Here is a 24076-nt window from a genome sequence, read left to right on the forward strand (position 1 = left end):
AATATTGTATTCTAGGAAATTTTAGTGCTTGACAATAATGTATTTTAGTGTACCATTTGCCACCGAGGTAGACACCTCATTTGCAAATGAAGAGATTTTGATTTGATTTTGATAAATTTTCACTATTACTACTTAGTAAAATCACATTTTTCCTACCCCCGAAAATGTCATGTTTTCCCTTGTGAAAGGTTTTTCTTTTCTTTTTTTGTTACAATTGGCTTTACGTCACACCAACACAGATAGGTCTTATAGCGGCAATGGGATAGGAAAGGCTTAGGAGTGAGAAGGAAGCTGTTGTGGCCTTAGTAAAGGTACAGCCCCAGCATCTGCCTGGTGTGCAAATGGGAAACCACAGAAAACCATCTTCAGGGCTGCCGACAGTGGGGTTCCAACCCACTATCTTCCAGATGCAAGCTCACAGCTGCGCACTCCTAACAACACGGCCAACTCACCCGGTAGGGGTCTATGTCATCCCTTGTGAAAGGAACATGATTCAGAACACAGATAAGAGCTCTCACCACAGGAGGTAAGTCACAGAAAGTTACACGGTAAGGGGAAAAGGCCAAGATATGTTGCACCTTCAGGAAGCAAGTCATTAACCTCAGGAATTTTCAATTCTGCTTGCTGGTTAGCAGTGAGATTGCCGAGCAACCCAGTAAGCATGCTTGTGCTTGTATTTTGCATTCCATTCACAAGTTAGAAATTTACTCTCTTTTGAGTGGTACACAAAAAGGTTAGTGAATACTTGTCATGTGATAGCCTATCTACGGATTAGAACATAAACATGTTTAGTTGACTGATGTGGTGCATATTTGTCTTGTAATTGCCTAGTTATGATTACAGAAAAAGTCGTGAAATTGCTTACTAATGAAGACAAAATTAAATCCTTCCTGAAGTGGACTGGGATCTGCATCTTTAATTGCATAAAGGTGGCAAGAATGTTGAAACTCACACCTTTGTGTTTCGACTTGAGTCAGTCAAAGTTAAATTGCGTTCAAAATAGTGGCCAAAGTCATTCTCACGCATATGACCAAATGTAACCTTCAAATAATTCATAGTTGAAGAGTGTGAACAGAAAATAATGTTTAATAACCACTTGTCTGAAATATAAGGCTTCAACAAACATTTGTTTTTAGAAAGAGTGTGATCTGCATTAATACAATGATTCTTTTATGGGCCCCAGTGCAAATGTTTTCAAATTTGTTGTCTGGTTTTTTCACACCTTTCAATACACTGTTGCTATTTTATAAATCCCAGAGGAATAGGTTTTCGTACTTTTTCTTGTGTTTTTCACACCTTTTCATATTCTAATACTTTAAATATCCATATCTTTAGAAACGGTAGATATAGCTTTATGCTGGTATGGTCATGTCATGCTTAGTGATGAACAGTCAGTCATCAAGACCGCCCTGTGCCTTAACACTCACGGATATCAGCCCTGTGGGCGACCTAAAAAGCAATGACTGTATCAGATGAAAAAATATATGCAACCCACCAATGTCTCTCCTCGTGATACCCTTTGACAAAAGTGGTGACTGGCATGCAAAACAGTGGACCCTGCGGCTAAGAGGGATAAGCGCTAACAAGAAGAGAATAAAATCTTACTCCGCTCACACAAACCAAACGCTTCCTAAATGAACATCCTTTTAAAAGAAATGTAAAATGGATAAGTACTGTGTACTGTATTCGTATAATGCACCTACTGGCAGCAGCTATAAAGATTGTTCTTGTCCATGACCCTTTCACAATGGATAGACCCTATTCCCTAACATGAACTATAAGATTTTCTGCACCATATTTCCAATTTGTATGGTATTCTTTAACTCAATATTTAACATCAACAGCAATTTACTATGCAACAGTATACTAGTGAAAGAATATACAGAATATGGAATGGTTGTAGTGATCTTCCATCATTATTGAGAGGGTTTTTATGAGGACCACAGAAAAATGATGTTAATTGCAAACTGTAAACAAAGAAGTTTATCTACATACAAACAGGTAGAACGAATAAACATGAAAGATTTACCCTGATTATTGGTGGTATTTTTCACACATTCATACAACTGCCACTGTGGGTTGTCGGCATCTTCAACATCTTCTTCATCCATAGGCCCACCTTCATCAGAATCCTCTTCTTCATCATGAAGAGCAGCAGTGATAGCAGACAAGGATTGTACACCTCGTAAACGTTTGTTCCTGCTCCAGAGAAAATATCAACACTAACAAAACAGAGTATAAGCAACAATGAAGACAATAATACAATGGAACAGACTTCAAACAGATGCGTCACAATTACAGAGTTGATGAAATACCTGATTCTCTCACTGCTCTTGCCAGGAACAAATTTCCCATGCTCCACTTCTATCTTCTTAGCGGTAATAATTTTCCGCAAGGTTTTTGCGTCTTTGTATATCTGGGAACCAGGTTCATTGAAAAGGCAAGCATTGCGTGTCATCTGAAGCAAATCTTTTTCTAGATCATTGAGCGTTTGATACTTGTTTTGCTGAATCCTGGTTGCAATCATTTTTAAGTCAATTGGATTTTCTATAACCTCGTAATATTCTGGATACCGCTGAAAATGAGACATTATTTAAAATCACCAAACAGCACATTATTTAACACAACCAGAACCCAATATGTTAAAAATGAAGTTCTAAATAATAAAATCCATACTAAGCAATGTTATCTATTCTCGACTTATAAATAATATTTTTTCTCAAATATCTGACTATATTTCTTTCTAGTTTGAAAAAGCAATATTCTCAGAAATTCAGTATCTATGGCACACCCAGACATGGATTGGATAATTTATTAATTAGTTAAGAAAAACTCCAATGAAATCTCATTATCAAAGGAAAACTAATTAAGACAAAGAAACACTTACATATCAAACTAAAATGAGTAATAAATAGAATGAGAATACACCAACCTGCTTAGTTATGGATTATTTAGTAGAAAAATAGGACAGAGTCATATTCGAGATACACTTTTTTCTTTTTTGCTTTACGTCGCACCGACACAGATAGGTCTTATGGCGACGATGGGACAGGAAAGGCCTAGGAATGGGAAGGAATCGGCCATGGCCTTAATTAAGGTACAGCCCCAGCATTTGCCTTGTGTGAAAATGGGAAACCACGGAAAACCATTTTCAGGGCTGCTGACAGTAGGGTTCGAACCCACTAACTCCCGGATGCGAGCTCACAGCTGCACGCTCCTAACTGCATGGCCAACTTGCCCGGGAGATACATCAAACACTACTGGCACAAAAGTTAGAATCATAACTAATGCAAAATAAATAAAACATACACTGTATAAACATTACTGATCAAAACTGAGGAATTCAAGACGTGGTGTTCCTATTTAACTACAATGATAGCATAATGCTGCAGGATTAAAACAAGCTAGCTGAGAAAAAGAGGCAAGTGGTTTATACCCTGATCTCGTAATATTTATTGCAATTGCAAGGTCCATAAATATGGTCAGTTAATATTTAACTTATTCCGATTATAGTAGATGGCAGATTTTCCCATATCCCCTTACCACTGACCATCGGTCATTGCTAGCAGGAGAGCTATTAGTTTCCATTACTAGTAAAACAACCGCTATCAACTTCTTCTAGGTAAATTCCCAAGAAAAAAAAAACATGAACTATTTGATGTTGAATCATAAAGAGGATAAAGGATTTTCTGCTTAATGAGAAGGTAGTGTCCAAATCCTGATCTAAGCCAACAGGGAATTTTAGTGTAGTTAAAAGAGTTCACAAAATCATGTATTACTCCCATATATCTGTGAAACCATTAGAGAGCCAATATAACAAAACAGTATTCATCAATGCCTAACAATCAAGAAAGTAGTGTATTGAATTACAGAGGCACCCAATCATTTCAGCTCAGCCTTATGAAAAATAAGAGCCAGTTTTCCATTTCCTATATTCTTTTTTTGCTAGTGGCTTTACGTCGCACCAACACAGATAGGTCTTATGGCGACGATAGGATAGGAAAGGCCTAGGAGTTGGAGGGAAGCGGCCATGGCCTTAATTAAGGTACAGCCCCAGTATTTGCCTGGTGTGAAAATGGGAAGCCACGGAAAACCATCTTCAGGGCTGCCGACAGTGGGATTCGAACCCACTATCTCCCAGATGCAAGCTCCCAGCCGCGTGCCTCTAACCGTATGGCCAACTCGCCCGGTTTTCCATTTCCTACTAAACTGTAGGTAGTTATTTAGGAGGTAAACTACATGGGAATGAAGATACTGTAATTGTGATTTAAAACAGTTTTATGTACAGCTATCATAAATTATTTAACAAAATCCAAATTCTAATTACAGCTAATCAATGAATTGACCGTATGGTTAGGGTCGCGTATCTGTGAGCTTCCATTCGGGGGATGGTGGGTTCGAAATCCACTGACGGCAGCCCTGAAAATGGTTTTCTGTCCTTTCCTATTTTCATGCCAGGAAAATGCTGCTGCTGTACTTTAATTAAGGCCATAGCCACTACCTTCCCATTCCTAGCCCTTTCCCATTCATAGGTCACCAAAAGCCTTTGATGTATTAATGTAACGTTAACTGCTAGAGAAAAAAAATTAAAAATTATATAATAATTATTACAGTATATAACTTCTTCTGTGAAATACATATGCCAGGATATCTTATCAATGGATATAACCATATCTGCTAATCTAGCAAGTAAGGTATCTGGGTTTGAACAAACTAAACCACATCAAACTTCAGTTACAGGTGGAGAAGAGTAGTATCCACAAAATCCAAGCGTAAAATGGAACACAGAAATTGGCGAGCAGGCAGCATCAAATGAAAATGTTTGCACACGGTATTACATAGTGTCCACAGAAATGTTCTCTCAAGTTTCCCTGACTTTCTCCGACCTACAAAGAAAAATTTCCCTGACTCACGAAAACTGAGTGACAAGTTAATTCTCTAAACAGTGTGTTTTACAAGGAACAAAAAAAGGAAATTCCAGCCTCCACCATCCCCATAGCTGGCCTAATACTCTCTCCACTTCCTTTTTTCAAATATTTATGGAAAAACAATTACATTGATGGCACTTTACATATAAACAAGTATTTTAATGATAACATGTACCTTTATCTTATCATTTCCAACGAACAAAGTACAACTAACTTATTAATAGTGAAATTCAAATATGAAAATAAAGTGATTTTACCACAGCAATCTAATTCTATTTTATGTGGATTTAAAGCACTTTTGAGATCAAAGCAATAGGGATGTATTGCGCAAAACTTGTCCGCTAGGCAGCGCAATAGTTGTACCCAGTATGCGCTTTCCGCTGCTCGATTGTTTTACATGAGACTTATATGGAGTATTCCTACATTTGTTATCATCGTAAAGAAACTTTTGCTTTAAATGCATGAAAATGGAGTTACCATATTCTGCTAATGTTTTTAATAAGACGGGAAATGGTATAGGTGCAATGACGATTGCGGATTTGAAAGCAGAATTGAAGAAAAGGGGCGGAAAAATTTCCGGAAAAAAGCAAGAGTTGATTGAAAGGTAAGGACTAAATGCAGCAACTCCTCCTTTTAACGTTTTTGTTAAGACTGAAGTCTTTAAGTACAAATCGCATTTTGAAAACATTCCTAATATGGTATTTTTCTTTCCTTTGCAGGTTAGAGGCGTACATAAGGCATGACATTGGTGTGACAGCAGTGCCTGGGTCTACATTCAGTACGACTGAATTTCATCTCCCTGCAGCGCACGAGTTTCAGGATCTTGTTTCGGATCATAAGAGAAATATAAAGATTTCAAATTTGGAATTAATGAATTATTTCGTATTTAGGAATCTGAAATTGATGGTGCTCCAGTGTCAAATTATAGGTCACTATCTGATTCAGGGTACAGACTGTTCAATGACAGATTTATTGAGTTTGTGAAGTGCTGTGTACAACACAATGAAGTGTTTTTTAAAGGGCAGGTCCGGTCAGAATTTACAAAGAATAAGAAGTATAATTTAAATATATTGTTAAATAAATCAGGAAATATTGAAGGTGCAGAATGTGAATGTGTGGCTGGAGCTGGTCCCGAAGCGAGCTGTAAACATATTGCTGCTGTCTGTTACGCTCTAAAGCATTGTTCAAAAAGTGGGGAAATCAAATGTGTTCAAACGTGCACACAGCTTTTGCAGACCTATCATCAACCAGCTAGTGCAAAGAAAACAATAAGCCCCATTAAAGTGGAACATTTACCATTAGCTCCTGATAGTCAGTTGCCCTGCCATGAAGCGAGACCCCCCTCTGATATAAATCAAAGTGGGTATGAAGATTATGTACATCTTCTTGTGCAAAATTCTCATCACCAAACTTACATTTTCACATGCCTTAAAGAAAAGGAAAGTATCTGTGGAAGGAGTGTTGCATGATGCCAGTTGTTTGACATCATATGCAGAAAATCTAGTTGCTGCTGATGAGGGGAAAAAGAGCTCAAGTGGAAAAAGACACAAGGGATCAGTGGAAGGAAGCTATTTGGTTTCAGGAAAGGAAGTATCGCTTGACTGCAAGTACCTTTGGAAGAATTTGTCATACTAGGGATCCCAAGAAACTTGCCAGGCAGTTGCTGAAGCCATCAGAATTTCTTAATAATAATATGAGATGGGGTCTGCCGATGGAGAATTTAGCCAGGCTGAGATTTCAGGAGTTGACTGACTATAATGTAAAGAAATGTGGACTAATAATACATCCAGACAAACATTATTTAGCAGCATCGTGTGATGGACTTATTGGTGATGATGCAATTCTTGAATTAAAAGGACTTCCAGCCAGAAACATTCAAAGGTTTGTGTCAGTGCAGTGCCTTATCTGGAAATGGTGGGTAACAATGTTTCATTGAAAAGGAAACACAATTATTTTTACCAAGTGCAAGGACACCTTTATGTAACGGGATGACAATATTGCCTTTTTGTTGTATATACAGCAGTGGACATGCTTATTGTTGAGGTTGAGAAAGACAATCTGTTCATAAAGGAAATGTCATTTGAACTAGACAATTTTTACAAACAGTATTATGTTCCAGCATTGCTGTCTTAAAATGTGGTATGACATTCCTAAGTTTTTTCAGTAGCTTACTGTAATATTGCATTTTTTAAATTAAAATTTCAAACACCTCATCTTGTATAAACTTTGTTTCATACCTACCCATCCATAATGGATTTATAAAGTTACAAAGCATGTAACAAACAAAGATAATTCTACTAGATAAGCGAATTTTACTGTGATGCAGTTTTGATTGTAGAATTTTATAGGTTTTTAACTAATCCTATAGCTCTTTCAACATAAATTCTTTTTGAGGCAATCCTTCTTGTTTCAAGATTTTCAGAAGGAGTAAACTGCATTTTACCCTTTAAAAAAGGAGGGATATTTAAAGAGACACCCTTTACACATAGCAGGTCTTGAATATTGAAACCCCTGTCAGCCATTACTGCATCACCTTCTTCTAAAAGTTCCAATAATCCAGAACGTATAAATAATTGTCTATCAGAAATGGCACCCCCATACACATCAGAGATGAAACAAATCAAACCAGATGGATTAATTCCTATGAGTACTTTGACTGTATTACAATTTTTATAATTTGAGAAAGTTGCTTGCTGAGCTGTTGGATTTTTTGGTTTCATTATCTATAATTTACTCTTGTTGTGGGATATTTCTCCTTAAATGAAAGTGGACTGTTGGTAAATACAGTATCCCTATCTAGCCAAATATTCAGCTCACTAAACTGACAATAGATAAAACTAATCCACACATTGAAAATCTGGCCTACCACAGCTTTTCGGACACCAAATGACAGTCCCAGTTCAACATCCGACTTGTTGGTTCTCAGTTTCATTATTGTCATAAGGAAGCAGTATTCTGGAGAAAGTGGAAACACCTGTAAATTAAAACGATTATCTCCAAGAATAGAGAACACTAAATTAAAATGGTCTAGGTCCTCAAATCCAGTATAGAGTAATATAGCATCTGGATTTGACATAATATTTTCAATATGCAGGATACCACACTGTCTTGTTTGAGTGCCTACATCTTTTGTTACTAGCACTTCTGAAGATGGTTCTTCTATGTTGGGTACCTCTTCAACTTCTTCAAATGCTGCTACCTCATGTGGATCTGCCTCCACCACCGCACACGGTGTTATTGCTGTTTTCCTACTTCTATATCTTCTTGCTCTCTGAGTTATTTCCAAGGTACCGGTGCCACACCTATAAATATCGAAGGTACAGCGTGCTCCTTAAGTCTTCATCTTTTGCCTAAAATTATTGAAAAAGGTCATATTAAATCCTCAGAATGCCACTACCTTATTATAAAATTATTTTTAATTAGTACTAATTAGCTTTCTTACCAGTTTCAGTAATGACATAATCTTCAACTGTAAAATGTTTCGAGCAGACCTTGATATTAGGAGTCACGTTTTTATTTCATAGGTCCTGCCTACGAATCGCATGCAACCACTTTTTACGGAAAGGATTCTGCTTAGGAAATTGATGGTATGAATACGGTCAACCTTGATTCTGGCACATAGGGACACAGCAATAGTCAGGCATCACAATTTTCTTGTTGTCTTTACTGTCGTTACGAAATATTAAATCTTAAACTTCATCATTTAACTAGGCAACTTCCATTAAAAATACATACAAACAAATGACGATCGACAAGCGCATACCGGGTGTTCCTCGTGAGACATCTATCGGTAGTGTTTCAGTACATCCCTATTAACTTGTGTTTGTAATGTAGATGAATGTAATGAATTCCAAGTAGTCTAGGTCTACATGCAAAGCAGTTTTCAAATTTGAAAATCAGTTAGGAAAAACAGGAATGAAAGAAGAAAAGTTTGCACTTATCGAAAAGATTACTGTTTTGTTTTAGCACCTCATGCAGGGCTCTCTTTAAAAAAGATTGTACAGAGACCTGAAAAAATTAAAAAGGTCCCAGTCAATTTTGGATATCCCAGTTTTCATGGCTCTGTTCACTGTATGCAAACTGCATATGCCTATATCAAGAAGAGATTTGCCGTTGGGGTTTAGCACTTGTAAATGATTTTCAAGTTTTTAAATAAAACTGAGGTTAACATTCGGCCCATACACTGAGACTTGCAAAATATTTCTTATTAAAGGTAAGAAGAGTCCATGTATAAACTCATTTATTAAGTGATCTGCAGTTGCCCTGTCCAAAAATACACTCTTCCAGTACCTTGTTGAACTTTTTGAAGATTTACATCCCAAAACCTTAGAAGTCCATTTGTCCTCTTTGGACAAACTCGTTTAGCAATTCAACAAAACAAACAACGTAGTTGGAGCACTGCCTTAGGTCATTTTGCAAACTTTCTTTAAAATATGGGGCTAATCCTTAGTATTATCCATAGTAAAGTTTTGAACAATTTTATAGTCTGGGAACATTGTTTTAAATGCTGTGGAGGTTTCATCACAAGAGTTGAGAGACATCTTTCCAGTGACAACCTGGAGAGCCCACATGGCTTCAGCCAATGTAACATCATCTTCATTCACACTGAAAGTCTTTAAACTCATTTGACCTGTTCCTGACACTGCGAATTCCTTTCTAGCTGTGGATGTAGTGCTAACTCTTGGCTGCATATCTTCAAGTGGAGTTGGAGTAGAGGTATTCTTTACAAAAAAAAAAAACATAAACAAACCTGTTGGCTGGGAAGACATAGTTTTCATGTATTTTATATAAGTAGTGCCTTTAGCACTGGTAACATATTACTAAGTTTGAACGATTTACAACAGACTTTGCAATATGCTGAAGTTGCATCATTTACCAATATGTCCAACCAACCACTCAGTTCTAGAAACACTTTACTGACTAACCAGAATTTATTAAATGTAAATTGCTTGTTAGCCATTGTAATGAGTTTCAAGCAAGCATCCTAGAACTGAAATAAGAAAGAATAACATAAAAATGGTTGAAAGAAATAATGCAAGGGCACAACAAAAATTGTAGAATTGTTGTGCACTTCTTGTGAAAAAGAAATGCTACAATAGCCTGGGTTACAGCAGACTAGAGAATAAAAATATCCTCTTTAATCCATCAGTGGGGAAGATTTCCCTGACTTTACAGGTTTTTGTCTATTTACCTGGCTTTCCAGGTTTCATCATCATCATCATCATCATCATCATCATCATCATCATCATCATCATCATCATCATCATTATTATTATTAGATGCGAAAAAGATCAGAAAACTGATCACGTAAAAGCTCACTTAGAAGCTGTGCATTTCCTTCTTTGCCAGGCAGCTTTCAATTTTTCTCTCATCGTGGTTCTTCTTTCTTCTGTCCACTTGGATCCTGTCTTCTTCTTGTGGTTTCTCTCTGGCTCTACTTTCCACTTGCTGATTTTCGTTCTGTAGCAGGTTCAATCTGCGATGTCGGCCACTTTGATTCCTGATTTTTCCAGGTCTTGGCAGATTTCCGATGTGCACCTATTAGTTTTTATGTTTTCTGTTGCCTGTAGTAAGATTCTTGTCAGTCTGTTTTCTGGAAGGCGTTCGATGTGTCCGTAAAATTTCAGTTGTCTTTTTCTGATGTCGGCCACAAGGTTAGAGAGCTCCTAATTTTTTGTACGAGATTGCAATCAGTATTCTTTGTCAGTCAGTTTTGGGCCAAGAATTTTTCTGATGATTTTACATTCCTCTTTCAGGATGTCTTCGAGTACTGTTTTTCTGTGGAGATCCAGTGTTTCGCTCGCGTATAGTATTTCAGGTTTTATCACAGTATTATGTTGAATTTTGGTGAAGATTGAGAGGCATTGTTTGTTGTAAATGTTTTACGTTCGGCTGAGGGCTCTCTTCATTTTCTGGATGCGGATCTCGAGGGCCTCCTGTTCTTTTCCTGTTGGTACTACAATTTCTCCGAGATATCGGAACTCGGTTACTTTTTCGATTGTGCCAAATTTCGTGTTCGAATTCTGGAGGCTGCAGTGGTTGGTTGCACATCACCTTGGTTTTTGAGGAGGAGATTTGTAGGCCAAATTTTTCTGAGCATTTCTTGAGGGTTTCGATTTGGCTGATTGTCTGCTGTTCGTTTGTTGCGAGGATCGCAAGATCATCTGCGAAAGCAAGACAGGATTTGTTTACATGTTTTCTTGTCATACCTAATAGTTGTCCATTTCCTTGAGCTTTTAGAGGTTGTTCCCATTCTCTCATGATTCTGTCTAGGGCTATGTTAAAGAGTAGTAGGGAAAGTCCATCTCCTTGTCGGACACCTGTTTTTAACTGAAATTTTTCAGATATATTTCCTATGAATTTTACTCGGGTGGTTGTGTTGGTGAGAGTTAGTCTGATAATTTTTTGAGTGTTGTTGTCCAGTCCATATTCATTCAGTGTTTGGAAGAGGGATTGCCGGTCAATGGAGACATATGCTTTCTGGAATTCCACGAAGGTGCAGGCTGTGGGTTGTTTCGTGGTGTGTCGTAGTTTCAAGACGGTTTTCAGATTGAGTATCTGTTCTGCATAGGATCTGTGGGGTCTGAAGCCCACTTAGTATTCACCTATGAGCGGTTCTAGTTGTTCCTGTTTTCTTTGGAGGAGGGCTGCGGAGAGGATTTTCTATGCAACCTAAACCAGGGAAATTCCCCTGTAATTGTTTACATCTGTTCGGTCACCTTTTTTGTGAAGTGGAACGAGGAGGGCGTTTGTCCAATTTTCTGGTAGTCTTTACACTGTCCAAATTTCTTGTACGATTTGTGCGAGTTCTTGGAGTGAATTCTTTCCTAGATGTTTAAGAAGCTCTGCTACGATGCCGTCATCTCCGGATGCCTTGTTGTTTTTCAGTTGTATGTGTCTGTGTATTTCCTCTTGTGTAGGTGGGGATGAGTCTGGGTTTGGGTTCGGGTGGGGTTTATGTGGAAACCTTTCTGTTGGTTCTGGGCAGTTGAGTAGTGACTCGAAGTATCTTGCGAGTTCCTTGGTGTTTTCATCATCTGTGAGTGCTAATTTTCCATTTTATTTTCTGAAGCAAAGGTTCTTGGGCGTGTACCCATTTAATCTGTTGCGGAAGATGCTGTAAAAATCTCTTGGTGTTGTAGTTGCGGAAGTCCTGTTCAGCAGACTTCAGTTGGTCTTCCAGTTATTTCCTCTTGGTTTGTCTTATGAGTTTAGAGGTCTGTCTGCAGACTTCACGGAATTGTTCCTCATTTTCAGGTGTACGGTTGCTGATGAACATCTGGTATGCGTTTTTTCTATTCAATATCGCTTTGTCACATTCGGTGTTCCAAAAAGGGTGTCTGCTCTTTTTCTGTAGTGGGATATCTCTGATGCACTCTTCATGATTTTGTCATGAAATTCGTTCCAAGTTTTGGCTGGGATTTTTTCCCACATTTCCCTGAGATTTGATGTTTTTATTTGTGCTATGTCCAATTTTTCGTTTGCCTTGGGTTTTTGGTAGAAGTGTTTGGGAGTAAATGTCACTTTGATTCTCATTAGGTGATTGAGTCAATGTTGGCTCCTCTGCAGACTTGTACATTGTGTACTTCTTTTTGTGCTCGAAAGGACATGGTGACATGATCGAATTGGTGTTTGCCGCAGCAGATGTTGAGTGATTCCCATGTGAAGAGCTTAATAGGGTTTTTCTGTAGGGATGTTGACATGATTTTCAGGTCATGTTATTGACAGAGCTCGATGATGCATTTGCCATTTTTGTTAGTCTTTTAGTGTGCTGGGAATCTTCCTACAGTTTTCCTGTAGCACTTTTCTTTACCAATTTTGCCGCTGAAATCGCCAAGGAGAATGATTGTGTCTTTTTTCAGAGATTTTGATGAGTGTCGTATCAAGTTTGTTCCAGAAGTTTTCTGTTTGTTTCTGATCTTTGCAGTCGTTGGTGGGTGCGTGGGCATTTACGAAGGGGTAGTGGCGATTTGCACAGTGAAATAGCAAGGTCATTAGTCCGTTGTTTATTGTTGAACTCTTCTACGGAATTCACGATCTTTTTGTGTACGAAGAAAAGGCCATGCCTAACACGGGTGTGGCTTTTCCTACTGTTCGTGTAGTTTTGCTCTTGAAAATGCTGTAGTTACCATATTCTGATGTCTCCGACTCAGGGAGTGTGTTCTCTTGTACAGCAAGTAGCTGGATTTTTTGTTGACCTAATTCTGATATTTGTTACTGAAGTAATGTTTGTAGCCCTGTCTATTTATGTTTTTGGTCCGCAAATGCCATGGAAATCTGTGTCACATCGTGTTAATGTTAAACTCATTTTCTCCTACTGTTTTCTAAGTGACTGGAGGTCATATTCCTAATTTATTATATCTATCTTGTGATCCAGCATATGAATGCAGACCTACGATGACTCACAACGTATGCCAGGAACAATGCCTTACTCATCAACCCACGAAAGACCCAAAGCATAATAATTGGACACAAAAAATGACTATGTGCTCTAAATAGTAATCACAATCCTCCTCCAATTACCACTGATGATACCGAAGTGCCATACTCCAAGATTGTTACAAACCTTGGGGTCACCTTAAATGAGACTCTGACCTGGGAAGAGCATGTAACTAATGTGTGCAGAAAAGTACATGCATCTATTTATCCTTTGAAGCGTCATAAAAATGTTCTCCCACTGGACTTTAAATTAAAACTCATACAAACACTTCTATTTCCAATCTTTGACTACTGTAACAGTTTATTGACTGACCTAACCTGTGAACAAGCAACAAAGCTACAACACGTACAGAACTCCTGCATTCGACATGCCTTCCAGCTACAAAACCACAAATACTACAAAACCACAATACTACAAAACGTTGGGATGGCTACATTTAAATGACCATAGAAAAACGCACCAAATGACCCTCGTCTATCAGTTGCTTTCTTCAAACAGCCCCACCTATCTATCGCCCAATTTTAGGCCTCTTTCTTCATTCCACGAAATTAACACTCGTTCCGATCACTACTTGAAAAAGCACCGCATCGAACAAATACTTACAGCCATTCATTCCTGGTCTCTGCTTTGAAGTTATGGAATACGATCCCGGAAGATATTAAAAAGTCTTGCTCGTCTAGGACATTTAAAACAGCCTACCGTAAATTCCTCCAGAGTACATACAGTTGACTCGAATGAATGTAAGAGCGAATGACGAGTGAATGAAACCAAAAATTACGTACTAGATTTAAGTACTTAGGCTATCCCATTTACGTTCTTACTACTCTCATTTAAGGCTATAGACTGTTCGTAGAAATAGACTACATAGTAACATCGATTTTAGTACACTCAGACTGTAACATACTAATATTCAGTTAAGTTATTTTAGCCTTATATTTTAATAAGTTTTCCTTTAAGCTAGTTGTAGATATATTCTTTAGGTTATAAGTTGATATTTTTTTGTTATTATCCACTCTCTATTTATCCTATAATTTTTCATCAGTAGTAACCTTAATTAATTGTATTATTGTAATTCCTTATCTGACTCACATATCTCAATAACAGTAACTGGTTACAATGATATTTTAGATTAATACTGCAAAAATAAAAAAATTGTATGTGGTTAAGTGTAAGAGAGGGCCAAGAATGAATGAATAAATAAATAAATGAACGAACGAACGAACGAACGAACAAACGAACGAACGAACGAACAAACAAACAAATAAATAAATAAATAAATAAATAAATAAATAAATAAATAAATAAATAAATAAAACGCTCATTCCTATTTTAATATGGAAACTGCATGTTGTGTTTCCGTTATTTAGTGCGAGCCAGCGCTGAACATGTATCTTGATTTATCAGTTTCATTTTCCGTATTGACAGTTATCGTATGTTCTAGACAAGAAAGTTTCCAACTTTTTAATACAAATTTATTTATATAAAAATTCAATCTACAATACCGGTTTCGACCTTTTTACATACGGTCATCCTCAGCTGTACACTATTACCTTCACATAAGTCAAGTTTTATTCATTTGCCTTGTCCATTATAAAAGTCATGATATAGAGTATGTCTTACGTTCTAATTGGGCATACTTAAAGTTAAAATTGACTACATATGCAATCTAAAATAATAGGTGAATCTTTTTAGGACTAAATATCGTGTAGGTGAATTATTATTAAATATACAGGTACATTATCATTTTAAAATTTGTGGTAAGTTACATGTAGAAAGGCATGTTAAAATATACAGTTCATGTTAAAATCTGTTACAATATATAGGAACACTTTGTTAAATTGAGTTGGGCGTCTTGCATTCGTCAAATTTTCTTGTTTTTCCAGTATGAATGGAGAATGTCCGTATTTCATTCGTGAACGGTGTTCTTATTTTAGTCCTATTATAAATTATGCTTATTCATTAGTTTAACTGATGGACTTCTTCAAATGTTGATAACAAGTTTGATGTATGGCCAGAGGTAGTTATGTGCAGCTGTGGTCGAATATTGCAAGAAGTATTGGATCTAGTATATTTTTTCGGTAAGTGTCAAATGCAGAATGGTGGGTCTTTTCTGGTCTGTAGTTGCTGATATGTGTCTGTAAGAAACGAAAGGTAGAATTAAGAATTTATGATCTGAAGAGTGCTTGTTTGTGTGTGTGTTTTCAGTAGAATACTTACTATTGCTGCTGTGGTTGGGATGTGCTAGCTTTGGCTGCCTGGCGTGTACTGTATCATGTTCTTCTGGTGCTAGTGTCCGCTGCTGCAAGGGGAATGGAGGGGTGGGTGGGGAGAGTTGTTGTCGTAGGAGTAGGGGTGGAGTTGGGCGTATCAATTATCTGCGCAATGGCGCGTGTTGAACGTTGTTTGTTGATTATTTTAAGATAATAGTTTTTTAAGGCGGGTATGGCTTTGTTGAATATGGTGTTGGTTTTTACTGTAATTTTGTTAAAATTGTAGTTAGGATTGGTATATTGATCCAGTGACATGTATAGTTCTTCTGTTATATTGTTATATGTTATATTCTGTTATACGTGAAGAAGTTAGACATGATATCATAAAAAAAGCTACCACAATACATAAACAAAATCAGTGACAACAACCCAAACAATGACATAGCAAACAAAGCCCATATAAATAAACATAAAAATAAAATCACACAAAATAACCTTATCATAACAAAAACAGATAAAGGTAATACCACAGTCATCATGGACAAAGATGAATATATAACAAAAACTAAAGAATGTTTTAAAGACAATACCTTCCGAATCATACGCAAAGACCCAACCAATAGTATGCAAAAGAATCTAAAAACTCTACTTAAGAACTCACAATTTTTTCTTACAGAAACAGAATCTACGAAACTCACGACTATGAACCCCCAACTACCAACTGCTAAAGCTTATCCGAAAATACACAAAGACAACACACTGATGAGACCTATAATAAATTACAGAGCAAGCCCAACATACCAACTCTCACAATTCATCCAAAAATTCCTTAAGAAACATTACTTTTTTGAAGCCAACAAAACCGTACAAAATTCAATAGATTTTTGCAATAAAACTAAGGAAATGCAAATAGAACAATACCATACCATTGCCTCATTCGACATAACCAATATGTACCCCAGCATTCCTACGAAAAAAAAAACACAGAAATTATTCAATCCAATCTCAAAAATCATAGTAAATTAAGCAACCTAGAAATTGAAGAATTAATTAAATTACTAGAATTTGCCACTAACAATAACTATTTCAAATTTCACGACACAATTTACCAACAACAAGGCCTTCCAATGGGATCACCTGCTTCTGGTATATTAGCTGAAATATACATAGATAACCTACTGTCGGATTTTTTATTATGGACACCCGAGTTTAGGCCTTAATTACAAACGAATCAATAGGCCTATTGCAATGCAAGTTATACCAATATTTTCCTTGTTTAATTCTACATTAACATATATAAGACACATTGTTTTCGAAGTTCATTAAATATTTTTTTATTGTGGTTGTAATAAATATTGCCCGAGTTTTTGGCTTCTTCTCTAGGAAGCGCTCACTTAGGAATATATACAAGGAAAACTACTTATCTGATGGTAATGAAATTCTTATATGTTATAACTACATGTATTTGTAGTGTAATACTCAAGTTACAATGTTTTTCAACCACCCAGAAAAAAGTTCTTATCATTTTTCTAAAGCAACTCTTTCTCAGCCCAGGATAAACGTACAACAGCAAACCTGGGCTTGTTTTGAAGCACTCGGTGATGGTTATCAGAAACTACAACTGTAACCGTACAGTGTGGTACCGAATTTATGAAGAGTAATGTTGAAAGGAGGTTTTGTGTACGCTGGACCGTGCGATTAACAGCAGGCCGGGTGGTGATATCGGGCGCAGTATTGCCGCGTTCAGTAGTAATCACACGCGCAACGAACGCAGTACACTCGTTCCGGGCAGTTGTGCAACAGAATGCCCGTGGCCTTGGTTTGTCCGCAAGCTATTTTCAGTTGTCCTATGTTCTGCATATTGGCCACGTCACTTCAAGATGCCTCCGAGACCGCCGTTATCAGAGGGTTAACTTGCAATGATTTTGAGTGCTATTTGTTTCTTTCTATGCGAGGGGGAAAAGTAGGGGACAAGAGGTTCCCTGTGTACAAGAAGGTGGCAGATTGTCTTGGATTATCGCTGTCGTCAGTGAAGAGAGTAGGAGCCGCTTCAAAGGAGAATGATGGAAATACGTCATTCAGGTCAAGAAAGAAGCAGTGTGTGAGACCGAGGCGTCCGAAAATCCATCTCGATGATTTTACTTTGAGCACAATACGAAGAAATATGCACGATTTTTATATGAATAAGGTATTTCCTACAATTAAAAGACTCCGCATGAAACTGTTAGAAAATATGGCGGATTTTCCTGATATGTCAATTTCTACGCTTTTGAAAGTACCGTATTTCACGGCATAATCGTCGCACTTTTTATACCAAAATTTTCGAAAAAAATTGTAGGGTGCGACCATTATACGATGAATATTTAATACCAGTATTTGTATTACTCAAAAAATGTATTTATAACTAAATTGTATTTGATACAAATTTAAGATGCACGTAATACTCGCGTTTATGCATCAAAATAATTAAAATAGTCTAAAACAAAATTCATAATTTTTTGCAACAATTCGGCGAACGTTTTTCCAACCTGAAAATAAAAATGAACGTATTAATTTGTCATTAATTTGAGTATTAAAGTTAAAATATTACACTTGCAAAAAATTATCGCTTTGTTGTGAAATGCGGACTTACCGGTACGCAATTTATTCCAAATCTTCGGTGTCGCTATCGCAGGTTTCGCTATCTGATGCGCCGTCCTCGCCTCTGTTAATACCAGTATCAGATTCTTCGTCTCCCTGCCACACTGCGTCATCTTCGGAACCGTCTAGTGCATTCGAAATCCCAGTTCTTTTGAAGCTCTTGGAGACTAGTTCAGGTGGTATAAGATCCCAACTCTTCTTCACCCACGAGCATAACAAGTCCAAGGGTGGACGCCTGATATTTCCGGCGGGCGTCAATTGCTGATCGCCGCTCATCATCCACTCGTTGTAAAATCGACGTAAGTGGTCTTTAAAGGGTTTATTAACACATACGTCTAGTGGCTGCAAAGCAGATGTTAGGCCACCAGGAATGACTATCTGTCGTGTCTTATTTGTAGTGAGAATTTGCTTCACTTCGTTCACGAGGTGACCTCGGAAACTATCTAAAACAAGCAGCGCTGGTTGTTTTAGTAGTGCACCAGGTCTTCTATTCCACACAGTTTTAACCCAGTCCAGCATGAGTTGTACGTCCGTCCAACCCTTTGGTTGCACTCGTACATGAATTCCACGGGGAAACTGTATATTCTTAGGCATCGTTTTCCTCTTGAAAATGATGTCAGGCGGCAACTTTCTCCCATCAGCTGTAATGGCTAGCATTGCCGTGCATCGCAACTTCTCACTACCGCTGGTTTTCATTAATACACTCCGTGATCCTTTTAGCGCAATAGTGCTGTTGCGAGGCATATCAAAAAAGATTGGAGTCTGATCGGCATTACCGATTTGAGAAAGTAAGTACGAAGTTTCCTTGCGCAAACGTATGACAAATCGGTGAAAATTTACAATCTTGCCCGTGTAATCAGCAGGTAACTTTTGGCTTAGTGTTGTTCTCCTTCGCACTGACAGATTGTGTCGTCGCATGAACCCCTTAATCCACCCACGAGTCGCCTTAAACTGAGTTACCGGTATGTTGTGTTTGCGCGCTACCTCCTGTCCCTTAATTTGTAACATTTCATATGATACACTGCAGCCATTGTTACGTATTTCACTGACGTACCTAAACACTTCTTCGTCAATTATAGGAAACTTCCCTGTTTTAGGACCTCTAAACGCGCGTCTAAAAGGTTTTGTGCTTTTTAGCTTGTTTTTTACTTTCCGCCAGACACGCACCAACTTTTCACTCACAGAAAATTTTCTTTCTGCAGCTCTGTTCCCGTGCTGTTCAGCGAAGGCAATTACGCTTAGCTTGAAGCCCGCAGAATAGTTTCTATATTTACCCATATTCGCTTATAAATGCTTCACACGTTAATGTTTTGCGATATAAATGACTTTCCGTAATTGTTCACTATTAAAACAAATTATTTCTGCAAACACCCAAAACACAAATTAAAAACTTAAATTCTCACGCACTCATGTCTACAGTAATCACGTAAATCTGAAACAAATAAATGCATCTGTGATCTGTTCATTCCAGAGCAGCCAATACTGTTAGGCAGCAAGGAAGCATGCAACAATTTATCAGTTTAGCTCGTTGGTTGCGACACACTACTGCGCTTGCGCAAAGCTCGCAAACCGGAGCTCTAGCTAGTGCGGTAGAGATGGGGAATCTGATTCTTTTAGAAGAACCGATTCATTTGAACCGATTCACTAAAATGATTCGTTCATTTGATTCGTTCATTTAATTCGTTCATTCCAATACCACGTGACGGAGAGCCGAAAGCGAAACCATGGACTCAGATGAACCATTCCGTTATGTTCTTTATTACTGCTACTGCTTTACATGTTTGCAGGTTACAAGAAGTGAAATGTTCAAGTTATAATAATAATAATAATAATTGATAGCATATTAACAAGAGTACTATCCTTTTTTAGAGGTTACAGTCGAAAAATGCTACACAACTGTCTGACTAATCCTTTCCAAACTAAAGTAGCTACCATTCGAAACTATAGGAGAATCGAATTTGAAATTTATAGTAGATATGAACATTTTGTCGCCTTGTTTCACACGTTAGTTCAGAGAACAAGAACGTGAACGGGAACCTTGAGATAAACTTAACCTAACATTTCGCAACGAGCTGGAAGTTGAGTGTATATTCAAGTTCCGAGAAGTGTGTGACTTGAAACTACGTGATAATTTCTTATTAAAAAAATATATTTTTTCCTGTAAGGTTAGGTTAGGAGTATTTGACTTGTGGACCGGACTTTTAGTTCAGGTTAAATAAAAAATAAGAGTCGTTCTTCACAAGTAGTCATTGATTCAAAAATGGTGGATACCCGATTTGGCGATATGAATCAGAACGAACGAGGAACCAAGGAACGAGTTGCGGCTGCCATCTCTCGATTCAGATTTCGATTCACAAACGAGTCGATTCATTTCGTTCACTGAATCATGATTCAATCGTTCAGTGCAATGATTCGTTCATTTTGAATCACTCGTTCAGAATCTCCCCATCTCTATAGTGCGGTGTAGATCTACTGTATAGTTGACTGCTCTCTTTGGTTGACTGTATTCCGAGACGTCAGTAACAAACATTCATTTTTTTCAATTTCTTTTAAACATACGGTAATTAGGTTAATATTTCTTCCCAGTTATTGATGATTTTACATTACATTACTGACGAGTTTATAAAATAAAACTTTAATAGCATTGGATAATAATTATCTTGACTACTTGGATAAAAGTTTTCATCCCATGCCCGGACACTTATGACGTAGTAGTAAGATAAGAGTCTAGCGATGACAACTGAGACATCGTAAACAATTCGGCTGAATAATTCCGTGGAAATCTGCGTTATCGTCTTGGATTTCACTTCGTGCGCAATAACACAGGAGCCGGCCCCATGGTGTAGGGGTAGCGTGCTTGCCTCTTACACGGAGGCCTCGGGTTCAATTCACGGCCGGGTCAGGGAATTTTACCTGTATCTGAGGGCTGGTTCGAGGTCCATTCAACCTACCTAGCCGGTATTTCCTGGCGACGTTTCCGATAAGCGATAACTTACAGCCTTACGTATTTCAAATGGGAACTCATAATATGTAGGTGGTGAATAAATAGTACACTGTCTCGCGACCACGTTGTCAAACTGCCGATAGCCTACCGGTAAGCATAATATGTAGGTGGTGAATAAATAGTACACTGTCTCGCGACCACGTTGTCAAACTGCCGATAGTCTACCGGTAAGCCATGCGTCGTACATATACCGGTATTATTTATTTATACGTTGTGCAACATGTCGCAAACATGACTGTGTTGCCAAATTGCCCATAAACCATACACGTATTTAAATTGCGCGTTCATGTGCAACTTACGTTGCAGTTCCATTTACCTTTTAACCAGATTAGTGAACAAAATTTGGACGTGCGACGATTATGTACTTAAATGTTTAAAGTCCGATATTTGTATTGAAAATAAAGGATGCGACGATTACGCGGTGGCGACGATTATGCCGTGAAATACGGTAGTTCGAAGCTTGGGATTCCGATTCAAAAAACTAAACAGGAAATCAGTGCTAATGGAATCTGTGACAGTTGCTGTATCCCGACATACCTACCTTAGATGAATTAGAGACTTAAGAGCACAGGGCTAAAAGATCTTCTTTACAGACGAGACCTGGTGCGGACAGAACCATACTATGTAATATGGGTGGCAAGAAAACGTGATTGAAGCTTTAGAAAACAACTTTGACAACTATAAAATGTACAGAGGGTTCATTCAGCAAATTTGTGGATGGCACGGAGGGTTCAAAACACCGTCTGGGGCTGGGAAACGCATCATAATTTTACACATCGGAAATGAAGAAGGATTTCTTGACGGTGCAGAACTTTGTTTTATTGGCAAGAAAAGAAGTGGTGATTACCACAATGAGATGATCTCGACTCATTATGAAGAATGGTTCACGAAAGTCTTGAGCTTATTGCCCCAAAGGTCGGCTGTCGCTATAGATCAAGCTCCATATCATATGATGGACGATCCTTCATCTAAAAACCCGAACATGTCATGGCTGAAACCTGAAATTATATCCTGGATGACATCAAAGAATATTTCACTACCACCTGGAGTTGACGATTATAAAAAATTAATGCGATCAGAGCTGATAGTCGTTGCCAGGCCTTATTATCAAACACCGGTAAAGAAGCTGGAACAACTGACTAAACGACTTCGACCAGATGTACAGCTTGTTTGGATACCAGTGGCCCATTGCGAGCTTAATTCAATCAAGCTCATTTGGGCTTACGTAAAAGGGAAAATAGAAAAAACAAATATGGCTAACAATTAGAAAATGGTAGAGGTATGGGAGCAATTAACGCTTTGTGCCGAGAAGCCTTACGTACCGTGGCCCCTGAACTCTGGAAACAATGTCTTAAACACGCTAAGAAAATTGAAGACCACTACTGGGAAAAAGATGGACTGTCTGAAAACGTCCCTTATTTTGAGCCAGTCATAATCAACATGAATGACAGCAGCACCGATTCATCGGAACACAATGATTTTTCAGACGAAGAAATTTGATAGAATTAAATATTGTAAATATATGTAAATAATAATGCAAGTAACTCTTGTAAAAATTGTACAGTGTGGTATTTCTAAATTAGAAAGTCAACCATTTTTAAACCTGCCTTTGAAGGTCCAAAGCCCGTATGAGAAAAGGTGATGGGAAGTGGAATTTATAAGAAGAAATCAAATTAAAGGTTGAAAATTAACGAAAAGCTGTTTTCGTTGCGCGCGTGATTACTACTGAACGCGGCAACACTGCGCCCGATATCACCACCCGGCCTGCTGTTTATCATACGGTCCGGCGTACACAAAACCTCCTTTCAACATTACTCTTCACAAATTCGGTACCACACTGTACGGTTACAGTTGTTGTAGTTTCTGATAACCATCACTGAGTGCTTCAAAACAAGCCCCAAGTTTGCTGTTGTACGTTTATCCTGGGCTGAGAAAGAGTTGCTTTAGAAAAATGATAAGAACTTTTTTTGGGGTGGTTGAAAAACATTGTAACTTGAGTATTACACTTCACATACATTTGGTTATAACATATAAAAATTTAATTACCACCAGACAAGTAGTTTTCCGTGTATATATTCCTAAGTGAGCGCCTCCTAGAGAAGAAGCCAAAAACCTGGGCAATATTTATTACAACCACAAATAAAAAATATGTAATGAACGTCGAAAACAATGTGTCTTATATACACTAATGTAAAATTAAACAAGGAAAATATTGGTATAACTTGCATTGCAATAGGCCTATTGGTTCGTTTGTAATTAAGGCCTAAACTCGGGTGTCCATAATAAAAAATCCGACAGTAGAACACACTTTCATTAACAAAACAGACGGCATATTCTTCTGGTGTAGATTTGTCGACGACATATTCGTCGTCATCGACAATAGACATACATATGAAAACTTCTTACTGGAAGAATTAAATACAATAGACCCGAACATAAAATTCACAAAAGAAACTGAAAACAACCGGAAATTAAATTACCTTGATCTGACTATAACCAGGCACGAAAACCACTTATCATTCAAAATATACCGGAAACCTATACATACAATGAACACAATCAAAATAGACTCCATCCACCCCAATACTCATAAAAAAGCAGCGTATTACAGTATGATCCACAGAGCCTTCAACATACCATTACCAAAAACTGATTTTAATGAAGAAATACGATTAATCCACAAGATAGCTAAAAACAATGGTTACAAGGAAGAAATGATCAACACTTCATTCAAAAAATCAAATCTCAACCAAAAACTAGATTAACGAAAATAGACAAACCTAAAAAAAGACTACGCACTATTTACTTTCAATAATATGCATATATATCCACTAACTAATATATTAAAAAAACA

General features: G+C 37.6%; 1 protein-coding gene across 12 annotated transcripts in view; it reads right to left on the reverse strand.

Moving 5' to 3' along the window:
* The window catches only part of polybromo (protein), a 618289-nt gene that overhangs the window by 428824 nt on the left and 165389 nt on the right, over nt 1–24076 (reverse strand). For 9 of the 12 annotated variants that reach the window (XR_010858640.2, XM_067138036.2, XM_067138034.2 and 6 more), the window contains 2 exons: nt 2316–2575; nt 2030–2202 (listed from right to left, as the gene is read on the reverse strand). Coding sequence is in view for 11 of the 12 variants with exons in the window: in XM_067138036.2 (XP_066994137.2) it covers nt 2030–2202; nt 2316–2575 (433 nt within the window). In the remaining variant the exon portion in view is untranslated. The remainder of the gene's footprint in view (nt 1–2029; nt 2203–2315; nt 2576–24076) is intronic. The other 3 variants (XM_067138039.2, XM_067138035.2, XM_067138031.2) reach the window with 1 other exon arrangement.

This window comes from Anabrus simplex, chromosome 1, assembly GCF_040414725.1.
Source record: "Anabrus simplex isolate iqAnaSimp1 chromosome 1, ASM4041472v1, whole genome shotgun sequence".
NCBI lineage: Eukaryota > Metazoa > Arthropoda > Insecta > Orthoptera > Tettigoniidae > Anabrus > Anabrus simplex.